This window comes from Pseudophryne corroboree, chromosome 6 (assembly GCF_028390025.1).
Source record: "Pseudophryne corroboree isolate aPseCor3 chromosome 6, aPseCor3.hap2, whole genome shotgun sequence".
Lineage (NCBI taxonomy): Eukaryota > Metazoa > Chordata > Amphibia > Anura > Myobatrachidae > Pseudophryne > Pseudophryne corroboree.
This window is the reverse complement of record NC_086449.1, coordinates 747,354,865-747,378,641: the sequence shown is the minus strand read 5'-3', so window position 1 is coordinate 747,378,641 and position 23,777 is coordinate 747,354,865. Positions and strand designations below refer to the sequence as shown.

Genomic DNA, 23,777 nt, shown 5'->3' with positions numbered 1-23,777 from the left:
GTCCCCTATAGCTCAGTGTGATTGTGAGTGTCTGTACATGTGTGTCGACATGTCTGAGGCTGGATGTTCTTCCCAGGAGGAGGCTGAAACGGGGGCAGAACAGACTGTGGGAGTGACTCCATCGGCACCGCCGACTGCTGATTGGGTGGATATGTGGAATGTTTTAAATGCAAGTGTGGCTTTGTTGCATAAGAGATTAGACAAATCTGAGTCTCAGAACCAAGCATGGAGACAATCCATGGGAGATGTTTTGTCGCAAACTCAGACTTCAGGGTCACAGAAGCGTATGTTTACCCATATAGCAGATACAGATACCGACACGGATTCGGACTCCAGTGTCGACTATAATGATGCAAAGCTGAATTCCAAACTGGCTAAGAGCATTTAGTACATGATTGTGGCTATAAAGGAGGTGTTGTATGGTTAAAGGAAAGAAACCTGAGGTAACGTTTCGTCCCTCTCATGAACTTAACGCTCTTTTTTGAAAAGGCTTGGGAAGCTCCTGACAAAAAGTGGCTGATTCCCAGGAGAATTTCTATGGCATACCCATTTCCCTCTGAGGATAGGTTAGGGTGGGAGTCATCTCCCACGGTGGACAAAGCTCTGGTAGCGATTGTCCAAGAAGGTGGCGCTACCGTCCCCTGACATGGCAGCCCTTAAAGATCCTGCAGATCGTAAACAGGAAACTACTTTGAAATCTATTTATGTCACTACGGGTACACTGCTTAGGCCGGCCGTAGCATCGGCAAGGGTGAATAGCGCGATTGAAAAATGGGCAGATAACTTGTCATCTGACTTAGACACCCTGGATAGGGATAGCGTGCTTTTGACGCTGGGTCATATAAAGGACGCTGCAGTCTATCTAAGGGAGGCTGCGAGAGATATTGGGCTCTTGGAATCAAGGGCCAATGCCATGGCAATCTCGGCTAGGAAGGCGTTGTGGACTCATCAATGGAATGGTGATGCTGATTCTAAAAAAGCTATGGAGGCTCTGCCCTATAAAGGTGGATTTTTGTTTGGAGAAGGTCTCGCGGACCTGGTTTTTACAGCTACCGCGGGTAAGTCTTCATTTCTGCCCTTTGTCTCTACACAGCAGAAGAAAACGCCTCACTATCAGATGCAGTCCTTTCGGTCTAATAAATTCAAGAAAGGATGAGGGTCTTCCTTCCTTGCTGATAGAGGCAAGGGGATGGGAAAAAGGTCACCGGCTGTGGCTAGCTCCAAGGAGCAGAAGTCCTCCCCGGCTTCTGCTAAGTCCACCGCATGACGCTGGGGCTCCCTTGCGGGAGTCTGCACCGGTGGTGGCGTGTCTTCAGCTCTTCAGTCAGGTCTGGGTTAACTCGGGCCTAGATCCTTGGGTGCTGGAAATTGTGACCCAAGGATACAAACTGAAGTTTCAAGACGTGCCCCCACACCGATTTTTCAAATTGGACTTGCCAGCTTCTCTTCCAGAAAGGGAGGTAGTGTGTGCTGCAATACACAAGCTGTGTCAGCAGCAAGTCATTGTCACGGTACCCCCATCACAACGGGGGGAAGGGTTTTATTCAAGCCTGTTCGTGGTCCCGAAGCCGGACGGTTCGGTCAGACCGATTCTGAACTTAAAATCCCTAAATCTGTTCTTAAAAAAGGTTCAAATTCAAGATGGAATCTCTCCGAGCAGTGATTTCCAGTCTTGAAGGGGGGGATTTTATGGTGTCAGTCGACATAAAGGATGCTTACCTGCATGTCCCCATATATCCTCCTCATCAGGCATACCTGAGGTTCGCTGTTCAGGATTGTCATTACCAGTTTCAGACGTTGCCGTTTGGTCTTTCCACGGCCCCGAGGATTTTCACCAAAGTAATTGCGAAAATGATGGTGCTCCTGCGCAAGCAAGGGGTCACAATTATCTCGTACTTGGACGATCTCCTGATAAAGGCGAGCTCAAAGGTGCAGTTGCTGAAAAACGTTGCGCTCTCCATGACTGTTTTGCAACAACATGGCTGGCTCCTAAATTTGCCAATGTCACAGTTGATTCCGACAACACGGCTGTTGTTCTTGGGCATGATTCTGGACACGGAACTACAGAGAGTTTTTCTCCCGTTCGAAAAAGCTCTGGAAATCCAGAACACTGTCAAGGGAATTCTGAAACCGGCAAGAGTGTCGATTCATCACTGCACTCGAGAGCTGGGGAAGATGGTGGCGGCTTACGAGGCCATCCCGTTTGGCAGGTTTCATGCCAGAGTTTTTCAGTGGGACCTGTTGGACAAGTGGTCCGGGTCCCATCTACACATGCACAGGAAGATATGCCTATCTCCTAGGGCCAGGATTTCTCTCCTGTGGTGGCTCCAAAGTTCTCACCTTCTAGAGGGTTGCAGGTTCGGGATCCAAGATTGGATCCTGGTGACCACGGATGCAAGTCTCCGAGGTTGGGGAGAGGTCACACAGGGGGAAAATTTCCAGGGAAAATGGTCAAGCAAAGAAGCTTGTCTGCACATAAACATTCTGGAATTAAGGGCCATTCACAACGGTCTGGTTCAAGCTGAACATTTGCTTCGCGGCATACCCGTCCTAATTCAGTCAGACAACATAACAGCGTTGGCGCACGTAAACCGCCAAGGTGGAACAAGGAGCAGAGCGGCGATGGCGGAGGCCACAAGGATTCTAGCTGGGCGGAAAAACATGTAAGCGTTCTGTCAGCGGTCTTCATTCCAGGCGTGGACAACTGGGAAGCAGACTTCCTCAGCAGACACGATCTCCATCCAGGAGAGTGGGGTCTTCATCAAGAGGTCTTTGCAGAAGTGACGAGTCGTTGGGGACTTCCTCAAATAGACATGATGGCTTCTCGCCTCAACAAGAAGCTTCAGACGTATTGTTCCAGGTCAAGGGACCCTCAAGCGATAGCAGTGGACGCACTGGTGACACCGTGGGTGTTTCAGTCGGTCTAGGTGATAAGGATCATAAGAAGAACAGGGGTTCAGGCGATACTCGTTCCAGATTGGCCATGGTGGGCCTGGTATCCGGATCTTCAGGAATTACTCATAGGAGATCCCTGGCCTCTTCCTCTAAGAGAGGATCTGTTACAGCAGGGGCCGTGCGTGTTCCAGGACTTACCGCGGTTGCGTTTGACGGCATGGCGGTTGAACGCAAAATCTTAGCTCGGAAGGGTATTCCCGGAGAGGTCATCCCCACTCTACTGAAAGCTAGAAAGGAGGTAACGGCGAAGCATTACCACCGTATTTGGAGAAAATACGTGTCTTGGTGCGAATCCAAGAAGGCCCCTACGGAAGAATTTCAGCTGGGTCGGTTTCTCCATTTTTTGCAAGCTGGTGTGGAGGCGGGCCTAAAGTTAGGATCTTTTAAAGTGCAGATTTCGGCCTTATCAATTTTCTTTCAAAGGTAATTGGCCTCGCTTCCAGAGTACAGACTTTCGTGAAGGGCGTGCTGCACATCCAACCTCCATTTGGGCCCCCTGTGGCACCATGGGACCTTAACGTGGTGTTACAGTTCCTTACGTCACATTGGTTTGAACCTTTACAAAAGGTTGAGCTGAAATTTCTCACTTGGAAAGTGGTCATGCTATTAGCCTTGGCGTCCGCGAGGCGGGTGTCAGAATTGGCGGATTTGTCTCTATTGGTTTTCCATGTAGATAGAGCGGAGTTGAGGACTCGTCAACAATTCCTCCCTAAGATGGTTTCTTCATTTCACATGAACCAACCTATTGTAGTTCCTGTGGCTTCTGAAGCCTTGGGTGATTCAAAGTCTCTCGATGTGGTCAGAGCTTTGAAAATTTATGTAGCCAGAACGGCTCGTATCAGGAAAACTGAGACGCTGTTTGTCCTGTATGCTTCCAACAAGATTGGGGCTCCTGCATCTAAGCAGACTATTGCACACTGGATTTGTAATACGATTCAGCATGCTCATTCTACGACTGGTTTGCCGTTACCGAAATTGGTGAAAGCCCATTCCACTAGGAAGGTGGGCTCGTCTTGGCGGCTGCCCGGGGTGTCTCGGCGTTACAACTTTGCCGAGCAGCTACTTGGTCGGGTTTAAACACTTTTGCAAAATTCTACAAGTTTGATACCCTGGCTGATGAGGACCTCATGTTTGCTCAATCGGTGCTGCAGAGTCATCCGCACTCTCCCGCCCTGTCTGGAGCTTTGGTATAGACCCCATGGTCCTTTTTGGAGTCCCCAGCATCCTCTAGGACGAAGGAGAAAATAAGATTTTAATACCTACCGGTAAATCCTTTTCTCTTAGTCCGTAGAGGATGCTGGGCGCCCGTCCCAGTGCGGACTCTAACTGCAGTACTTGTTCAATGGGCAAAAATTAAAGGAGAAAGAGGGCAGCCCTGTCTTGTTCCATTCGAAAAAGGAAAGACATCCGATAGAAACCTATTACTGAGCACCAGAGCGGAAGGGCAGCTATATAACGCAAAGATGGATGATAGTATGTGTCCCTAGAATTCAAATTTAGAAAGTACTTCCCGCATATAGGACCAGCTCAGGCGGTGAAATGTGTTCTCCGCGTCCAAAGATAACAAGAGAAGGCTCTGATCAGCGGACAGTGAGTCGATTATATTAAACACCCTACGAGTGTTATCCGATGCTCGTCTTCCAGGGACAAATCCAACCTGATCTTGATGAATCAGTGAGGGTAGAAAGGTGTTAATACGTGTAGCTATGAGTTTCGCATAGCGTTTAATATCCCCGTTCAACAAAGCTATAGGATAGTAATTTTGACAATAAGCAGAGTCTTTCCCAGATTTAGGTAGTGTCACTATTTGTGCTTCCAGCATTTCCCTAGGAAGAGCTCCAAGTGTAGTAATGTCATTAAAATGAGGTGTCAACAGCTTCTGGAATGTTATATAGAAGTCATTAATAAAGCCATCAGGCCCTGGTGCCTTATCATGAGACAAAGACTTTATAGCTTCCATAATTTCAAGAGGAGTCCAAGGAGCATTCAACATCTCAAGTTGATCTGCAGATAGAGAAGGCAAGTCCATATTATCTAAAAAAGAGGTTCTAGAAGATAGCGAAGGCTGAGGAATGGACGAGTCTTGAAAAAGATTATAGAGCTTAGAATAATAACTGGCAAAGTGATTCGAGATGTTTCGTGGGTTAGAGAGTTTAGAATTCGTGGGCGAAAAAATATATTTGATTCTGTTCCTAGCCTGTTGTACTCTTAGTTTGCGAGCTAATAGCTTACCAGACCTATTACTTAACAAGTAACATTTTTGGCGAAGTCTATTCAGAGCCGCTTCTGTTCGAGCCATCAACAATTTTTGTATTTGACTGCGGATCTCCGACAATTCCATATGGAGGGATTTAAAAGGCAAGCGCTTATTCTTGTCCTCCAAAGCTTTGAGTTTGGTTTCTAGCTCCAGTTGTCTTTGAGAGATGTGCACTTGAAATTTTTCGGGTTTTGTGTTTTGGTTTTGGGTTCGGTTCCACGGCCGTGTTTTGGGTTCGACCGCGTTTTGGCAAAACCTCACCGAATTTTTTTTGTCGGATTCGGGTGTGTTTTGGATTCGGGTGTTTTTTTCAAAAAACACTAAAAAACAGCTTAAATCATAGAATTTGGGGGTCATTTTGATCCCAAAGTATTATTAACCTCAAAAACCATAATTTCCACTCATTTTCAGTCTATTCTGAACACCTCATACCTCACAATATTATTTTTAGTCCTAAAATTTGCACCGAGGTCGCTGGATGACTAAGCTAAGCGACCCTAGTGGCCGACACAAACACCTGGCCCATCTAGGAGTGGCACTGCAGTGTCACGCAGGATGGCCCTTCCAAAAAACACTCCCCAAACAGCACATGACGCAAAGAAAAAAAGAGGCGCAATGAGGTAGCTGTGTGAGTAAGCTAAGCGACCCTAGTGGCCGACACAAACACCTGGCCCATCTAGGAGTGTCACTGCAGTGTCACGCAGGATGGCCCTTCCAAAAAACACTCCCCAAACAGCACATGACGCAAAGAAAAAAAGAGGCGCAATGAGGTAGCTGTGTGAGTAAGATAAGCGACCCTAGTGGCCGACACAAACACCTGGCCCATCTAGGAGTGGCACTGCAGTGTCACGCAGGATGGCCCTTCAAAAAAATACTCCCCAAACAGCACATGACGCAAAGAAAAATGAAAGAAAAAAGAGGTGCAAGATGGAATTGTCCTTGGGCCCTCCCACCCACCCTTATGTTGTATAAACAGGACATGCACACTTTAACCAACCCATCATTTCAGTGACAGGGTCTGCCACACGACTGTGACTGAAATGACGGGTTGGTTTGGACCCCCACCAAAAAAGAAGCAATTAATCTCTCCTTGCACAAACTGGCTCTACAGAGGCAAGATGTCCACCTCATCATCATCCTCCGATATATCACCGTGTACATCCCCCTCCTCACAGATTATCAATTCGTCCCCACTGGAATCCACCATCTCAGCTCCCTGTGTACTTTGTGGAGGCAATTGCTGCTGGTCAATGTCTCCACGGAGGAATTGATTATAATTCATTTTAATGAACATCATCTTCTCCACATTTTCTGGAAGTAACCTCGTACGCCGATTGCTGACAAGGTGAGCGGCGGCACTAAACACTCTTTCGGAGTACACACTTGTGGGAGGGCAACTTAGGTAGAATAAAGCCAGTTTGTGCAAGGGCCTCCAAATTGCCTCTTTTTCCTGCCAGTATAAGTACGGACTGTCTGACGTGCCTACTTGGATGCGGTCACTCATATAATCCTCCACCATTCTTTCAATGGGGAGAGAATCATATGCAGTGCCAGTAGACGACATGTCCGTAATCGTTGTCAGGTCCTTCAGTCCGGACCAGATGTCAGCATCAGCAGTCGCTCCAGACTGCCCTGCATCACCGCCAGCGGGTGGGCTTGGAATTCTTAGCCTTTTCCTCGCACCCCCAGTTGCGGAAGAATGTGAAGGAGGAGATGTTGACAGGTCGCGTTCCGCTTGACTTGACAATTTTCTCACCAGCAGGTCTTTGAACCCCAGCAGACTTGTGTGTGCCAGAAAGAGAGATCCAAGGTAGGTTTTAAACTAGGATCGAGCACGATGGCCAAAATGTAGTGCTCTGATTTCAACAGATTGACCACCCGTGAATCCTTGTTAAGCGAATTAAGGGCTCCATCCACAAGTCCCACATGCCTAGCGGAATCGCTCTGTGTTAGCTCCTCCTTCAATGTCTCCAGCTTCTTCTGCAAAAGCCTGATGAGGGGAATGACCTGACTCAGGCTGGCAGTGTCTGAACTGACTTCACGTGTGGCAAGTTCAAAGGGCAGCAGAACCTTGCACAACGTTGAAATCATTCTCCACTGCGCTTGAGACAGGTGCATTCCACCTCCTATATCGTGCTCAATTGTATAGGCTTGAATGGCCTTTTGCTGCTCCTCCAACCTCTGAAGCATATATAGGGTTGAATTCCACCTCGTTACCACTTCTTGCTTCAGATGATGGCAGGGCAGGTTCAGGCGTTTTTGGTGTTGCTCCAGTCTTCTGTACGTGGTGCCTGTACGCCGAAAGTGTCCCGCAATTCTTCTGGCCACCATAGAAACATAGAAACATAGAATTTGTCGGCAGATAAGAACCACTTGGCCCATCTAGTCTGCCCCTTTTTTTTTTCTTATATTATTTTTTATCACTAACCTTATTTGATCCTTATTTCTTTGTAAGGATATCCTTATGTCTATCCCATGCATGTTTAAATTGCTCTACTGTCTTAGCCTCTACCACCTCTGATGGGAGGCTATTCCACTTGTCCACTACCCTTTCTGTGAAATAATTTTTCCGCAAATTTCCCCTGAACCTCCCCCCCTCCAGTCTCAGTGCATGTCCTCGTGTCCTATTGCTTCTCTTCATTTGGAGAATGTTTCCCTCCTGGACTTTGTTAAAACCCTTCATATATTTGAAAGTTTCTATCATGTCCCCCCTTTCCCTTCTCTGCTCCAAACTATACATATTGAGATTTCTTAGTCTTTCTGGGTATGTTTTGTGATGTAGGCCATGCACCATTTTAGTTGCCCTCCTTTGTACAGTTTCTAATGTATTAATATCCTTTTGAAGATATGGCCTCCAGAACTGAATACAGTATTCTAGATGAGGCCGTACCAATGACCTATACAGTGGCATTATTACTTCTTTCTTTCTGCTGCTGATTCCTCTCCCAATGCAGCCAAGCATCTGACTAGCCTTCCTCATTGCCTTGTTACATTGCTTACCTGCTTTTAAGTCATCTGAAATAGTGACTCCTAGATCCCTTTCCTCCTCAGTAGTTTCCAGTATAGTGCCATTAATACTGTATTTAGCTTTAGGATTTTTGAGACCCAAGTGCATGATTTTGCATTTTTTGGCATTAAACTGTAATTGCCAGACTCTTGACCATTCCTCTAGTCTACCTAGATCCTCAATCATTTGTTTTACCCCACCTGGTGTGTCTACCCTGTTGCATACCTTTGTGTCATCTGCAAAAAGGCATACTTTCCCTTTAATGCCATTTGCAATGTCACCAATAAAGATATTAAAAAGCACTGGTCCAAGTACAGATCCCTGGGGTACTCCACTGGTAACATTTCCCTCCTGTGAATGCACTCCATTTACCACAACTCTCTGTTTTCTATCCTTCAACCAAGATCTTATCCATTCAATAATCCTAATATCCAATCCCAAACTTTCAAGTTTATTTAGCAGTCTGCGATGTGGAACTGTGTCAAAAGCCTTACTAAAGTCTAGATAAGCTATATCCATGGCTCCACCTTTATCCATCACTTTAGTCACACAATCAAAAAAGTCAATAAGATTTGTTTGACATGATCTCCCCCCAGTGAATCCATGCTGTTTGGGATCCAGTAAATTGCCGGATTTGAGATAATCTACAACTCTTTCTTTTAAGAGTGTTTCCATCAATTTCCCTACTACTGATGTAAGACAGCATCTCTTGCACGCACCGACAGCATCTCTTGCACGCCCCTCTCGTTTTTTAAATAATTCTGCACCACCAAATTCAAGGTATGTGCAAAACATGGGACGTGCTGGAATTTGCCCATATTTAATGCACACACAATATTGCTGGCGTTGTCCGATGCCACAAATCCACAGGAGAGTCCAATTGGGGTAAGCCATTCCGCGATGATCTTCCTCAGTTGCCGTAAGAGGTTTTCAGCTGTGTGCGTATTCTGGAAACCGGTGATACAAAGCGTAGCCTGCCTAGGAAAGAGTTGGCGTTTGCGAGATGCTGCTACTGGTGCCGCCGCTGCTGTTCTTGCGGCGGGAGTCCATACATCTACCCAGTGGGCTGTCACAGTCATATAGTCCTGACCCTGCCCTGCTCCACTTGTCCACATGTCCGTGGTTAAGTGGACATTGGGTACAACTGCATTTTTTAGGACACTGGTGAGTCTTTTTCTGACGTCCGTGTACATTCTCGGTATCGCCTGCCTAGAGAAGTGGAACCTAGATGGTATTTGGTAACGGGGGCACACTACCTCAAGAAATTGTCTAGTTCCCTGTGAACTAACGGCGGATACCGGACGCACGTCTAACACCAACATAGTTGTCAAGGCCTCAGTTATCCGCTTTGCAACAGGATGACTGCTGTGATATTTCATCTTCCTCGCAAAGGACTGTTGGACAGTCCATTGCTTGGTGGAAGTAGTAAAAGTGAGCTTACGACTTCCCCTCTGGGATGACCATCGACTCCCAGCAGCAACAACAGCAGCGCCAGCAGCAGTAGGCGTTACACGCAAGGATGCATCGGAGGAATCCCAGGCAGGAGAGGACTCGTCAGAATTGCCAGTGACATGGCCTGCAGGACTATTGGCATTCCTGGAGAAGGAGGAAATTGACACTGAGGGAGTTGGTGGGGTGGTTTGCGTGAGCTTGGTTACAAGAGGAAGGGATTTACTGGTCAGTGGACTGCTTCCGCTGTCGCCCAAAGTTTTTGAATTTGTCACTGACTTATTATGAATGCGCTGCAGGTGACGTATAAGGGAGGATGTTCCGAGGTGGTTAACGTCCTTACCCCTACTTATTACAGCTTGACAAAGGCAACACACGGCTTGACAAATGTTGTCCGCATTTCTGTTGAAATACTTCCACACCGAAGAGCTGATTTTTTTGGTATTTTCACCAGGCATGTCAATGGCCATATTCCTCCCACGGACAACAGGTGTCTCCCCGGGTGCCTGACTTAAACAAACCACCTCACCATCAGAATCCTCCTTGTCAATTTCCTCCCCAGCGCCAGCAACACCCATATCCTCCTCATCCTGGTGTACTTCAACACTGACATCTTCAATCTGACTATCAGGAACTGGACTGCGGGTGCTCCTTCCAGCACTTGCAGGGGGCGTGCAAATGGTGGAAGGCGCATGCTCTTCACGTCCAGTGTTGGGAAGGTCAGGCATCGCAACCGACACAATTGGACTCTCCTTGTGGATTTGGGATTTCGAAGAACGCACAGTTCTTTGCTGGGCTTTTGCCAGCTTGAGTCTTTTCATTTTTCTAGCGAGAGGCTGAGTGCTTCCATCCTCATGTGAAGCTGAACCACTAGCCATGAACATAGGCCAGGGCCTCAGCCGTTCCTTGCCACTCCGTGTGGTAAATGGCATATTGGCAAGTTTACGCTTCTCCGACGACAATTTTATTTTAGATTTTTGAGTCCTTTTTTTACTGATATTTGGTGTTTTGGATTTTACATGCTCTGTACTATGACATTGGGCATCGGCCTTGGCAGACGACGTTGCTGGCATTTCATCGTCTCGGCCATGACTAGTGGCAGCAGCTTCAGCACGAGGTGGAAGTCGATCTTGATCTTTCCCTATTTTTGGAACCTCAACATTTTTGTTCTCCATATTTTAATAGGCACAACTAAAAGGCACCTTAGGTAAACAATGGAGATGGATGGATACTAGTATACTTATGGATGACGAGCGACTGCCGACACAGAGGTAGCTACAGCCATGGACTACCGTACTGTGTCTGCTGCTAATATAGACTGGATGATAATGAGATAAAATTAAAATATATATATATATATCACACTAGTACTGCAGCCGGACAGGTATATATTATGTAATGACGGACCTGCTGGACACTGTCTGTCAGACTCAGCACTGCAGACTCCTAAAGTAAGCTACTAGTATCAAGAAGATAGAAAAAAAAAACCACGGGTAGGTGGTATACAATTATGGATGGACGAGCGACTGCCGACACAGAGGTAGCTACAGCCGTGGACTACCGTACTGTGTCTGCTGCTAATATAGACTGGATGATAATGAGATAAAATTAAAATATATATATATATATCACACTAGTACTGCAGCCGGACAGGTATATATTATGTAATGACGGACCTGCTGGACACTGTCTGTCAGACTCAGCACTGCAGACTCCTAAAGTAAGCTACTAGTATTAAGAAGATAGAAAAAAAAAAAACCACGGGTAGGTGGTATACAATTATGGATGGACGAGCGACTGCCGACACAGAGGTAGCTACAGCCGTGGACTACCGTACTGTGTCTGCTGCTAATATAGACTGGATGATAATGAGATAAAATTAAAATATATATATATATCACACTAGTACTGCAGCCGGACAGGTATATATTATGTAATGACGGACCTGCTGGACACTGTCTGTCAGCACTGCAGACTCCTAAAGTAAGCTACTAGTATCAAGAAGATAGAAAAAAAAAAAAACCACGGGTAGGTGGTATACAATTATGGATGGACGAACGACTGCCGACACAGAGGTAGCTACAGCCGTGGACTACCATACTGTGTCTGCTGCTAATATAGACTGGATGATAATGAGATAAAATTAAAATATATATATATATCACACTAGTACTGCAGCCGGACAGGTATATATTATGTATTGACGGACCTGCTGGACACTGTCTGTCAGCACTGCAGACTCCTAAAGTAAGCTACTAGTATCAAGAAGATAGAAGAAAAAAAAAAACACGGGTAGGTGGTATACAATTATGGATGGACGAGCGACTGCCAACACAGAGGTAGCTACAGCCGTGGACTACCGTACTGTGTCTGCTGCTAATATAGACTGGATGATAATGAGATAAAATTAAAAAATATATATATATCACACTAGTACTGCAGCCGGACAGGTATATATTATGTAATGACGGACCTGCTGGACACTGTCTGTCAGCACTGCAGACTCCTAAAGTAAGCTACTAGTATCAAGAAGATAAAAAAAAAAAAAAACACGGGTAGGTGGTATACAATTATGGATGGACGAGCGACTGCCGACAGAGGTAGCTACAGCCGTGGACTACCGTACTGTGTCTGCTGCTAATATAGACTGGATGATAATGAGATAAAATTAAAATATATATATATTATATATCACACTAGTACTGCAGCCGGACAGGTATATATTATGTAATGACGGACCTGCTGGACACTGTCTGCAGAATGCGTTTATAAAAACACCACACGACGAGTGTTTAACTTTTTCAGGCAGACAATCACAATATACTGGTGGTCAGCAGACAATCACAATACTGGTGGTCAGTGGTCACTGGTCAGTCACACTGGCAGTGGCACTCTGGCAGCAAAAGTGTGCACTGTACTTAAAATATGTACTCCTGCTATAACTGCTCCCCAGTCTCCCCCACAATTAAGCTGTGTGAGCAGTGAGCACTCAGCACAGTCAGATAATGATATACAGTATTACATATGATGCAGCACACTGGGCTGAGCACAGATATGGTATGTGACTGTGTCACACTGTGTATCGTTTTTTTTCAGGCAGAGAACGGATTAATAAAACTGGTGGTCACTGGTCACACTATCAGCAACAAGTAGTACTCCTCCTAATAATATGCTCCCCAAAATTTGTGTCTCTCTCTAGTACTCTAGTCTAAACGGAGAGGACGCCAGCCACGTCCTCTCCCTATCAATCTCAATGCACGTGTGAAAATGGCGGCGACGCGCGGCTCCTTATATAGAATCCGAGTCTCGCGATAGAATACGAGCCTCGCGAGAATCCGACAGCGGGATGATGACGTTCGGGCGCGCTCGGGTTAACCGAGCAAGGCGGGAAGATCCGAGTCACTCGGCCCCGTGTAAAAAAACCTGAAGTTCGGGCGGGTTCGGATTCCGAGGAACCGAACCCGCTCATCTCTAGTGTTTTGTCTCTTAAGTTTAGCACCAGCTTGAATGGCAAAAACCTGGGCCACCGCCTTAAACGCACACTATTGATTCAGGATGGATGTGTCTAAAGGGGAATTAGTAGCCATATACTGTAGGACGCGATGGAACTTTTTTAATAGTATTTTGGACCAGCAACAAAAAAACCTTTGTTTATTTTGCAGAAGTTTTTGAAATTCTCCCAGCAACTCAAATTGTCTTTTCATCATAATTTCTAATATTCAATTCAGCTTAGCCTAGCTCTGCACAGTCAGAAGGGAGAGCAGCTTATGATACTAGAAGTTTCTCCCAGTAGTACTATGGCACTGCTGATATGTATTTGGCTCTCCTTCCTGGATCATGGATATAAATATAATTATATATAATATAATTTTATATTTAATGTAAATGTCCTCGGTTTCTGCATGTGATGGTGAATCCACGACCGGCACCCATGACATTCTTCACTGGATACTTAGACCCATTGTATACTGAGGATTTAGGTAGGTTCAGCATTGTCATAGTGCACATTGTTGTACTGCACTATTGGCCTAATTCAGAACTGACCGTAGATGTGTGAAAAAACGCACATCTATGATCAAAATCTTTGACATGCGGGGGGACGCCCAGCACAGGTACAGTCCGCCCCGCATGCCAGGCCCTACCCCCACCCCCGCACAGATGTGCGAGATGTGCATAGCTGTGTAGGCAGGTGGCTACCCGCCATATTTTTGACTGCAGCGGCTGCGTGTGACGTCACGCAGCCGCCACAGCCCGCTCCGCATATGGTCCAGACATGCCTGCGTTGTCTGGACCATTCCCCGAAAAAAAATGGCGTCCCCACGGCCTGCGACCGCCTCTGCCTGTCAATCAGGCAGAGGTGATTGCACCAGTGAGATGCCTTCGCATCTTACGTGTGCACATGCGCAGTGCGGCTGCTGTGCGTGCACACACAGCACAGGGCTTCAGACTGCAAATGCTGCCGCTGCAGCGTCCAGGTCTGAATTAGGCCCTCTACAGTATGTTGTTGTACTACAGTGCACAGTGTCTTGTACTGTGCTTTATGTTACACTATAGTGCACACCAGTATCGGACTGGGGCATGAAGGGCCCACCGGGGGAATACAGTTATAGGGGCCCATACTTAGGGGTGTGGCCAGCCTCCACAGAAATAGTTTAGCGCAGTGTAATGCAACATACTGTATGTACCATGTATAATACAAGTGCACAGTCTGGAACCTGATCCTTAGAGGAAGGAGTGGGCCCTCAGGCAATGGGGTCTACCGGTGGTTTCCCTGGTACCCCTGTGGGCCAGTCCTACCCTGGTGCACACTATTGTACTGTACTATATGTTGCACTATAGCGCACTGTTGTACTGTACTATATGTTGCACTATAGCGCACTGTTGTACTGTACTATATTTTGTTGCATTATAATGCACAGTGTTGTACTGTATGTTTTACTGTAGTGCACACTGTTGTACTGTACTGTATTTTGTTGTACTACAGTGCACAGTTGTACTGATATGTGGGAGATCTGAATGATAGAAGTCTGAATTTTGAATTGATTGTCAGAGGAAGCAGCCAGCCAATGCAGTCCTTTTGAAAAGTGTTTTACATTTCTAATGCTGTTAGTACAGTGTTTTTCAACCGCTGTGCCGCGGCACACTGTGTGCCGCCAGCGGTTGTCATATCTGCCGCCGCCACCGTCAGACATGCCTGCTGCCCGGACCCGGCTGTGACGTGCCAGCTGAAGAGCTGCCTTAACTGCCCAATAGTGATACTATACACTTACAGTATCACTATTGGGCAGCGCAGGCAGCTCTTCCGTGGCCCGGGCAGTGACCCCTACGATGTGGTGTGACTCATAGGTCACATACACCACGTCGCCATCCCGCCCATGCTGCTCCGCTCCTCACTGCTCCCGCCGCTCCCAACGATGAGGGGGGAAAAAAGAACTTTTAAAAGGTTTGGACCAGTGCTTTTATTTTTTTTTCTCTTACGTCCTAGAGGATGCTGGGGACTCCGTAAGGACCATGGGGATAGACGGGCTCCGCAGGAGACATGGGCACTTTAAGAAAGACTTTAGGTATGGGTGTGCACTGGCTCCTCCCTCTATGCCCCTCCTCCAGACCTCAGTTAGAGAAACTGTGCCCGGAGAAGACTGGGTGCATTACAGGGAGCTCTCCTTGGTTTCCTGAAAGAAAGTATATTTGTTAGGTTTTTTATTTTCAGGGAGCCTGCTGGCAACAGACTCCCTGCATCGAGGGACTGAGGGGAGAGAAACAGACCTACTTTAATGTTAGGCTCTGTTTCTTAGGCTACTGGACACCATTAGCTCCAGAGGGATCGGTACGCAGGTCTCACCCTCGCCGTCCGTCCCAGAGCCGCGCCGCCGTCCTCCTCGCAGAGCCGGAAGATAGAAGCTGGGTGAGTATAAGAAGAAAGAAGACTTCAGAGGCGGCAGAAGACTTCAGATCTTCACTGAGGTAACGCACAGCAGTAACGCTGTGTGCCATTGCTCCCACACAGCACACACTAACGGCAGTCACTGTAAGGGTGCAGGGGGGGGGGCGCCCTGGGCAGCAATAAACCTTTTTTTCTGGCAAAAGTCTATATATACAGCTGGGCACTGTATATATAAAGAGCCCCAGCCAGGTTTTTAGATATTTGAGCGGGACAGAAGCCCGCCGCAGAGGGGGCAGGGCTTCTTCCTCAGCACTCACCAGCGCCATTTTCTCCACAGCACAGCGCTGAGAGGAAGCTCCCCGGACTCTCCCCTGCTTATCCACGGTGAAAGAGGGTTTTAAAGAAGGGGGGGGGGGGGCACATATTTGGCGCAAAATACATACAGCGCTATCTAGGTAAACATATTGGGGTATATTTACTAAAATTCGTATTTTCCCGTCTGAGGTCAAAGTTCAATCACGAATGACATCGAAAGTGTAAAGTTGCAACTTTTTGATTTTATTACGACTAATTTACTAAGCTGTCGTATTCTGCATTTTCGGATTTACCGATGTCGATGTCATTCGTTTTTTTTTTTCAGTGTTTTACGTGAGTGACTTGTAAAACACTGCCGACTTTAATACAATGAATCTCGGCCGGATCTGAGAGATCCGTGCTGGGCTTCATTGTGCACCTTTTTTTCAAAAATTGAAATCCGTGTTAAAATAGAAAAAACTACTTTTAGTAGTAGTACTACAGGTACCAGCGGGCCCGGTTTTCCACCGCATGCTGGTACTTGTGGTTCTCCAAGTACCAGCTTGCGGGGGAGGCTTGCTGGGACTTGTAGTACTGCTACTAAAAACAATATTCATTTTTTGACAAAAAGGCTATCAGCCTCCCATCCGCAGCCCTTGGATGGGGGGAGACAGCCTCGGGCTTCACCCCTGGCCCTTGGGTGGCTGGAGGGGGGGGACCCCTTGATTGAAGGGGCCCCCAATCCTCCAGGGTACCCCGGCCAGGGGTGACTAGTTGGTTATGTAATGCCAGGGCCCCAGGGACCTAGATAAAAGTGTCCCCCGGCTGTGGCATTATGTATCTGGCTAGTGGAGCCCGGTGCTGGTTTCAGAAATACGGGGGACCCCTACGCTTTTTGTCCCCCGTATTTTTGGAACCAGGACCAGGCGCAGAGCCCGGTGCTGGTTGTTTAAATATGGGGGAACCCCTATCATTTTTTTCCCCATATTTTTTCAACCAGGACCGGCTCAAAGAGCCCGAGGCTGGTTTGGCTTAGGAGGGGGGACCCCACGCAATTTTTTTTAAAAAAAATTAACACTTTCCCACCCCTTCCCACTGAAAAACATGCACGGATCTCATGGATCCGTGCATGCCTATCCAAACACGGGGAAAAAAAGCAGGTCTGTTTTTTTTTAGCACTTTTTCACGAATTGTATTTCAGCACGGCAGTGTTTGGCTATTGTCGGCAGTGTTTGTGATTTGCACTTTTTAGTAAATGACCGATTTCTACCAAATTGCAGGCGTATTTGACCGATGGTGTATTGATTCGTAATTTTTTCCTAGGACTTCAAAAATATTACGAATGCCCTCATCACTGCCGTGATTTGAGTTTAGTAAATTCCCGAGATGTCACTTTGAAGAAAAAACGTCATCTCGGTCAAAATCGGGACCTTAGTAAATATACCCCATTGTGTGTGTTTTTTCCTGGGTCATATAGCACTGGGTGTGTGCTGGCATACACTCTCTCTGTCTCTCCAAAGGTCCTTGTGGGGGAACTATCTTCAGATAAGAGGATTCCCTGAGTGTGTGGTGTGTCGGAACGCGTGTGTCGACATGTCTGAGGTAGACGGCTTTCCTAGGGAGGAGGAGGAGCAAATGAATGTGGTGTCTCCGTCGACAACGCCGACACCTGACTGGATGGATATGTGGAATGTTTTAAGTGCTAATGTAAATTTATTGCACAAAAGAATTAGACAAAGCTGAAGCTAGGGAACAGCCAGGGAGTCAACCCATGTCTGTCCCTATGTCGCAGGGACCTTCGGGGTCTCAAAAGCGCCCACTATCCCAAATAGTAGACACAGATACCGACACGGATTCTGACTCCAGTGTCGACTACGATGATGCAAAGTTACAGCCAAAATTGGCTAAATGTATTCGATATATGATTATTGCAATAAAAGATGTTTTGCATATCACAGAGGAACCCCCTGTCCCTGACACGAGGGTACACATGTATAAGGGAAAGAAACCGGAGGTAACCTTTACCCCCTCACATGAGCTGAACGAGTTATGTGAAAAAGCTTGGGAATCTCCAGACAAAAAACTGCAGATTCCCAAAAGGATTCTTATGGCGTATCCTTTCCTGCCAACGGACAGAATACGGTGGGAATCCTCCCCTAGGGTGGACAAAGCGTTGACACGCTTATCCAAAAAGGTAGCGCTGCCATACCAAGATACGGCTACCCTCAGGGATCCTGCTGATCGCAAGCAGGAGGTTACCTTGAAGTTCATTTACACACATTCGGGTACCTTACTCAGACCGGCTATTGCGTCGGCTTGGGTTTGCTGTAGCAGCATGCACAGATACCTTATCAGCGGAAATTGAAACCCTGGATAAGGATACCATCTTATTGACCCTTGGACATATAAAAGATGCTGTCTTATATATGAGAGATGCTCAAAGAGACATTGGTCTACTGGGTTCTAGATTCAACGCTATGTCGATTTCTGCTAGACGAGTCCTATGGACCCGGCAATGGACAGGTGATGCCGACTCAAAGAGGCATATGGAGGTTTTACCTTACAGGGGTGAGGAATTGTTTGGGGAAGGTCTCTCGGACCTGGTCTCCACAGCTACAGCTGGTAAATCAAATTTTTTGCCTTATATTCCCTTACAGCCTAAGAAAGCGCCACATTATCAAATGCAGTCCTTTCGGTCACAAAGAAACAAGAGAGTACGAGGTGCGTCCTTTCTTGCCAGAGGTAAGGGCAGAGGGAAAAAGCTGCACAACACAGCTAGTTCCCAGGAACAGAAGTCCTCCCCGGCCTCTACAAAATCCACCGCATGACGCTGGGGCTCCGCTAAGGAAGTCCGCCCCAGTGGGGGGCACGTCTTCGAATTTTCAGCCACATCTGGGTTCACTCACAGGTGGATCCCTGGGCAATAGAAATTATTTCTCAGGGTTACAAGCTGGAATTCGAAGAGGTACCTCCTCGCCGGTTTTTCAAATCGGCCCTGCCGACTTCTCCCCCAGAAAGGGAGATAGTGTTAAATGCAATTCACAAATTGTATCTTCAACAGGTGGTGGTCAAGGTTCCCCTACTTCAACAAGGGAGGGGATATTACTCAACCCTGTTTGTAGTCCCGAAACCGGACGGTTCGGTCAGACCCATTTTAAATTTAAAATCCCTGAACCTATACTTGAAAAGGTTCAAGATGGAATCGCTTAGGGCGGTCATCGCCAGCCTGGAAGGGGGGGACTTTATGGTATCTCTGGACATAAAGGATGCATACCTTCATGTTCCCATATATCCACCTCATCAGGCGTACCTGAGATTTGCGGTACAGGATTGTCATTACCAATTTCAGACGTTGCCGTTTGGGCTTTCCACGGCCCCGAGAATTTTCACCAAGGTAATGGCGGAAATGATGGGGCTCCTGCGCAAGCAGGGTGTCACAATTATCTCGTACTTGGACGATCTCCTCATAAAGGCGAGATCACGAGAGCAGTTACTGAACAGCGTGTCACTTTCACTGAAGGTGTTACAGCAACACGGCTGGATTCTCAATATCCCGAAGTCGCAGCTGGTTCCTACGACTCGTCTGACCTTCTTGGGCATGATTCTGGATATGGACCAGAAAAGGGTTTATCTTCCGATGGAAAAGGCTCAAGAACTCATGACTCTGGTCAGGAACCTATTGAAACCAAAACAGGTGTCAGTGCATCACTGCACTCGAGTCCTGGGAAAGATGGTGGCATCTTACGAGGCCATTCCATTCGGCAGGTTCCATGCGAGGACCTTCCAATGGGACCTACTGGACAAGTGGTCCGGGTCACATCTACAGATTCATCAGTTGATCACCCTGTCCCCCAGGGCCAGGGTATCTCTCCTGTGGTGGCTGCAGAGTGCTCACCTTCTAGAGGGCCGCAGGTTCGGCATTCAGGACTGGGTTCTGGTGACCACGGACGCGAGCCTCCGAGGTTGGGGAGCAGTCGCACAAGGAAGAAACTTCCTGGGTCTTTGGTCAAGTCAAGAGACTTGTCTTCAAATCAACGTCCTGGAACTGAGGGCCATATTCAACGCCCTTCGTCAAGCGGAGACCTTGCTTCGCGACTTACCAGTTCTGATCCAGTCAGACAACATCACCGCGGTGGCTCATGTAAACCGCCAGGTCAGCACAAGGAGCAAAGTGGCATTGGCGGAAGCCACCAGGATTCTTCGCTGGGCGGAAAATCATGTAAGCGCACTGTCAGCAGTGTTCATTCCGGGAGTGGACAACTGGGAAGCAGACTTCCTCAGCAGACACGACCTGCATCCAGGAGAGTGGGGACTTCATCAGGAAGTCTTCGCACAGATTGCAAGTCAGTGGGGACTGCCCCAGATAGACATGATGGCGTGCCGCCTCAACAAAAAGCTACAGAGGTATTGCGCCAGGTCAAGAGACCCTCAGGCGGTAGCTGTGGACGCCCTAGTGACACCGTGGGTGTTCCAGTCTGTCTATGTGTTTCCTCCTCTTCCTCTCATCCCAAAGGTGTTGAGAATAATAAGAAAAAGAGGAGTACAGACAATTCTCATTGTTCCTGATTGGCCACGAAGGGCCTGGTATCCGGATCTGCAGGAGATGCTCACAGAAGATCCGTGGCCTCTTCCTCTAAGACAGGACCTGTTGCAACAGGGGCCCTGTCTGTTCCAAGACTTACCGTGGCTGCGTTTGACGGCATAGCGGTTGAACGCCGGATCCTAGCGGAAAAGGGCATTCCGGATGAGGTCATTCCTACTCTGATAAAGGCTAGGAAGGACGTGACAGCTAAACATTATCACCGTATATGGCGAAAATATGTTTCTTGGTGTGAGGCCAGGAATGCTCCTACGGAAGAATTCCATCTGGGCCGTTTCCTCCACTTCCTACAAACTGGAGTGAATTTGGGCCTAAAATTAGGCTCCATTAAGGTTCAGATTTCGGCCTTATCCATTTTCTTTCAAAAAGAATTGGCTTCTCTCCCAGAAGTACAGACTTTTGTGAAGGGAGTGCTGCATATTCAGCCTCTTTTTGTACCTCCGGTGGCGCCTTGGGACCTTAACGTGGTGTTGAGTTTCGTGAAGTCGCACTGGTTTGAACCACTTAAAACGGTGGAGTTAAAATATCTCACTTGAAAGGTGGTCATGTTGTTAGCCTTGGCTTCGGCTAGGCGAGTGTCGGAATTGGCGGCTTTGTCTCATAAAAGTCCCTATCTAGTTTTTCCATATGGATAGAGCGGAATTGCGGACCCGTCCTCAATTTTTGCCTAAGGTGGTGTCATCTTTTCATATGAACCAACCTATTGTGGTGCCTGTGGCTACACGAGACTTGGAGGATTCCGAGTCCCTTGATGTGGTCAGGGCTTTGAAAATTTACGTGGCCAGAACGGCTAGAGTCAGAAAAACAGAAGCACTGTTTGTCCTGTATGCAGCCAACAAGGTTGGCGCTCCTGCTTCAAAGCAGACTATTGCTCGCTGTATCTGTAACACGATTCAGCAGGCGCATGCGACGGCTGGATTGCCGTTACCAAAATCGGTTAAGGCCCATTCCACTAGGAAGGTGGGCTCGTCTTGGGCGGGTGACCGAGGGGTCTCGGCACTACAGCTGTGCCGAGCTGCTACTTGGTCGGGATCAAACACCTTTGCAAGGTTCTATAAGTTTGATACCCTGGCTGAGGAGGACCTCCTGTTTGCTCAATCGGTGCTGCAGAGTTATCCGCACTCTCCCGCCCGTTTGGGAGCTTTGGTATAATCCCTATGGTCCTTACGGAGTCCCCAGCATCCTCTAGGACGTAAGAGAAAATAAGATTTTAAACCTACCGGTAAATCTTTTTCTCCTAGTCCGTAGAGGATGCTGGGCGTCCGTCCCAAGTGCGGACTACTTCTGCAAGACTTGTATATAGTTTTGCTTACATAAGGGTTATGTTATAGTTTTCATCGGTCTCCGACTGATGCTATGTTGTTTTTTCATACTGTTAACTGGTTCGTATATCCCAAGTTATACGGTGTGGATGGTGTGGGCTGGTATGAATCTTGCCCTTGGTTTAACAAAACTCCTTTCCTCGTACTGTCCGTCTCCTCTGAGCACAGTTTCTCTAACTGAGGTCTGGAGGAGGGACATAGAGGGAGGAGCCAGTGCACACCCATACCTAAAGTCTTTCTTAAAGTGCCCATGTCTCCTGCAGAGCCCGTCTATCCCCACGGTCCTTACGGAGTCCCCAGCATCCTCTACGGACTACGAGAAAAAGATTTACCGGTAGGTTTAAAATCTTATTTTTTTTACTATGGAGACGGTGCTTTTTCACTGTGGCAGACAGTGTGTGTGTGGTATCATTACTACAGGGAGACAGTGGGGCAGATGTATTAACCTGGAGAAGGCATAAGGAAGTGATAAACCAGTGATATGTGCAAGGTGATAAAGGCACCAGCCAATCAGATCCTAACTGTTAATTTACATAATGGAGCCGATTGGCTGGTGGGTTTATCACCTTGTACATATCACTGGTTTATCACTTCCTTATGCCTTCTCCAGGTTAATACATCTGCCCCAGTGTGTGTGGTGGCTTTACTACAGGGGGACATTGTGGTTTCATTACTACAGGGGGAAATTGTGTGTGTGTGTGGTGGCATTACTACAGGGGGACAGTGTGTGTGGTGGCATTACTACAGGGGGACAGTGTGTGTGGTGGCATTACTACAGGGGGACAGTGTGTGGTGGCATTACTACAGGGGGACAGTGCGTGTTGTGGCATTACTATGGGTGGCAATGTGTGGAATTACTGTGGCAGACAGTGTGTTCAATTACTGTGGGGGCCAGTGCATTATTTTAATTACTGTTGGTGACAGTGTGTGTGTTTTTCACCTTGGGGACCAATATATGTTTGTTTTATTTCCCTGTGTGTGTGTTGTTTTTCTGAGGGGTACTGATTGTGTGCCTTGGCAATTTTCAGATCTTGTTCGATGTGCCGCGAATTGAAAAAGGTTGAAAATCACTGTATTAGGAGAAATTACTATACTGTAGAAGTAATGATGATTTAGTTTCATTAAATAATTTTTTTGTTTGTGTCGTTGATTATCACTGATCATCTCTATTTTTTATTAAATGTCAGTGATCTTCTTGGAAAGATGAGAAGTAAGAAGTACTTGTTGCAGGCAGACCCAATACTCATCCAGTCATGGCTGTGCTTGATAGCAATTGACCACATGGAAAAGTTTTTGGATGAATTTCCAGTGAAAATTGAGGGCGCTCTCAAAGCCTGTTATTTCAAATTTCAGGGAGTAAAAAGTTACCAGACACAGGTTAGTAGGTGGTCTCAGATTCAGTCTTCACATTTCCGTATCCTAGCTGTAAAAAATAACATTACTGTATAACTCTGTAATAATGTTCTAATCTATAAAAATATAATTTTCAGTTACCAGACACCAAATCACTACAGTAGTTACATTTAGGTCATAGATAGCGTTTGTTGATTACTTTGGCAGAAGTGGTTTTAGGATCTATAAATAAAGCTTAATTTAAGTTTGTCTGCACTGATTTTTATTCAGTTTATAGAAATAAATGCAGTAACCTACTGTACGCTTATTTGAAAATTAACCTTTCTTTTTCATCCACTAGGGGTCACTGGAGTACTCTTGGGATATGGACGGTGTTAGCAAGGACAGGCACTGAATATTTAAATTTAGTAACTCTCCTCCCCTCCATACTCCCAGAATACCTCAGTGTTTTTTCGGTGCTCACATGGATAGGAGCACAAAGCGTGGAGCTCCTCCACATATTTTACTTTTAGATTATTTGTATTTTTTATACTTTTTTCTAATTACAATCCCTTCCCAGCTTACACAAAAGCTATGGGTCCGGGATTACAGAAGCTGCTGCCTGCAGCTCTTGGCGTGTCGGTCCTCACAATAGGAGCCCCCTCACAGCCACAAGC

The 23,777-nt window shown here is 46.9% G+C and overlaps 1 protein-coding gene across 7 annotated transcripts in view; it reads left to right on the top strand.

Annotated features, from left to right (window-relative positions):
* Positions 1-23,777, top strand: part of RNF213 (ring finger protein 213) — a 680,515-nt gene that overhangs the window by 181,060 nt on the left and 475,678 nt on the right. For all 7 annotated transcript variants that reach the window (XM_063928518.1, XM_063928521.1, XM_063928520.1 and 4 more), the window contains one exon: positions 22,956-23,145. In XM_063928518.1, the coding sequence (XP_063784588.1) occupies positions 22,956-23,145 (190 nt within the window). The remainder of the gene's footprint in view (positions 1-22,955; positions 23,146-23,777) is intronic.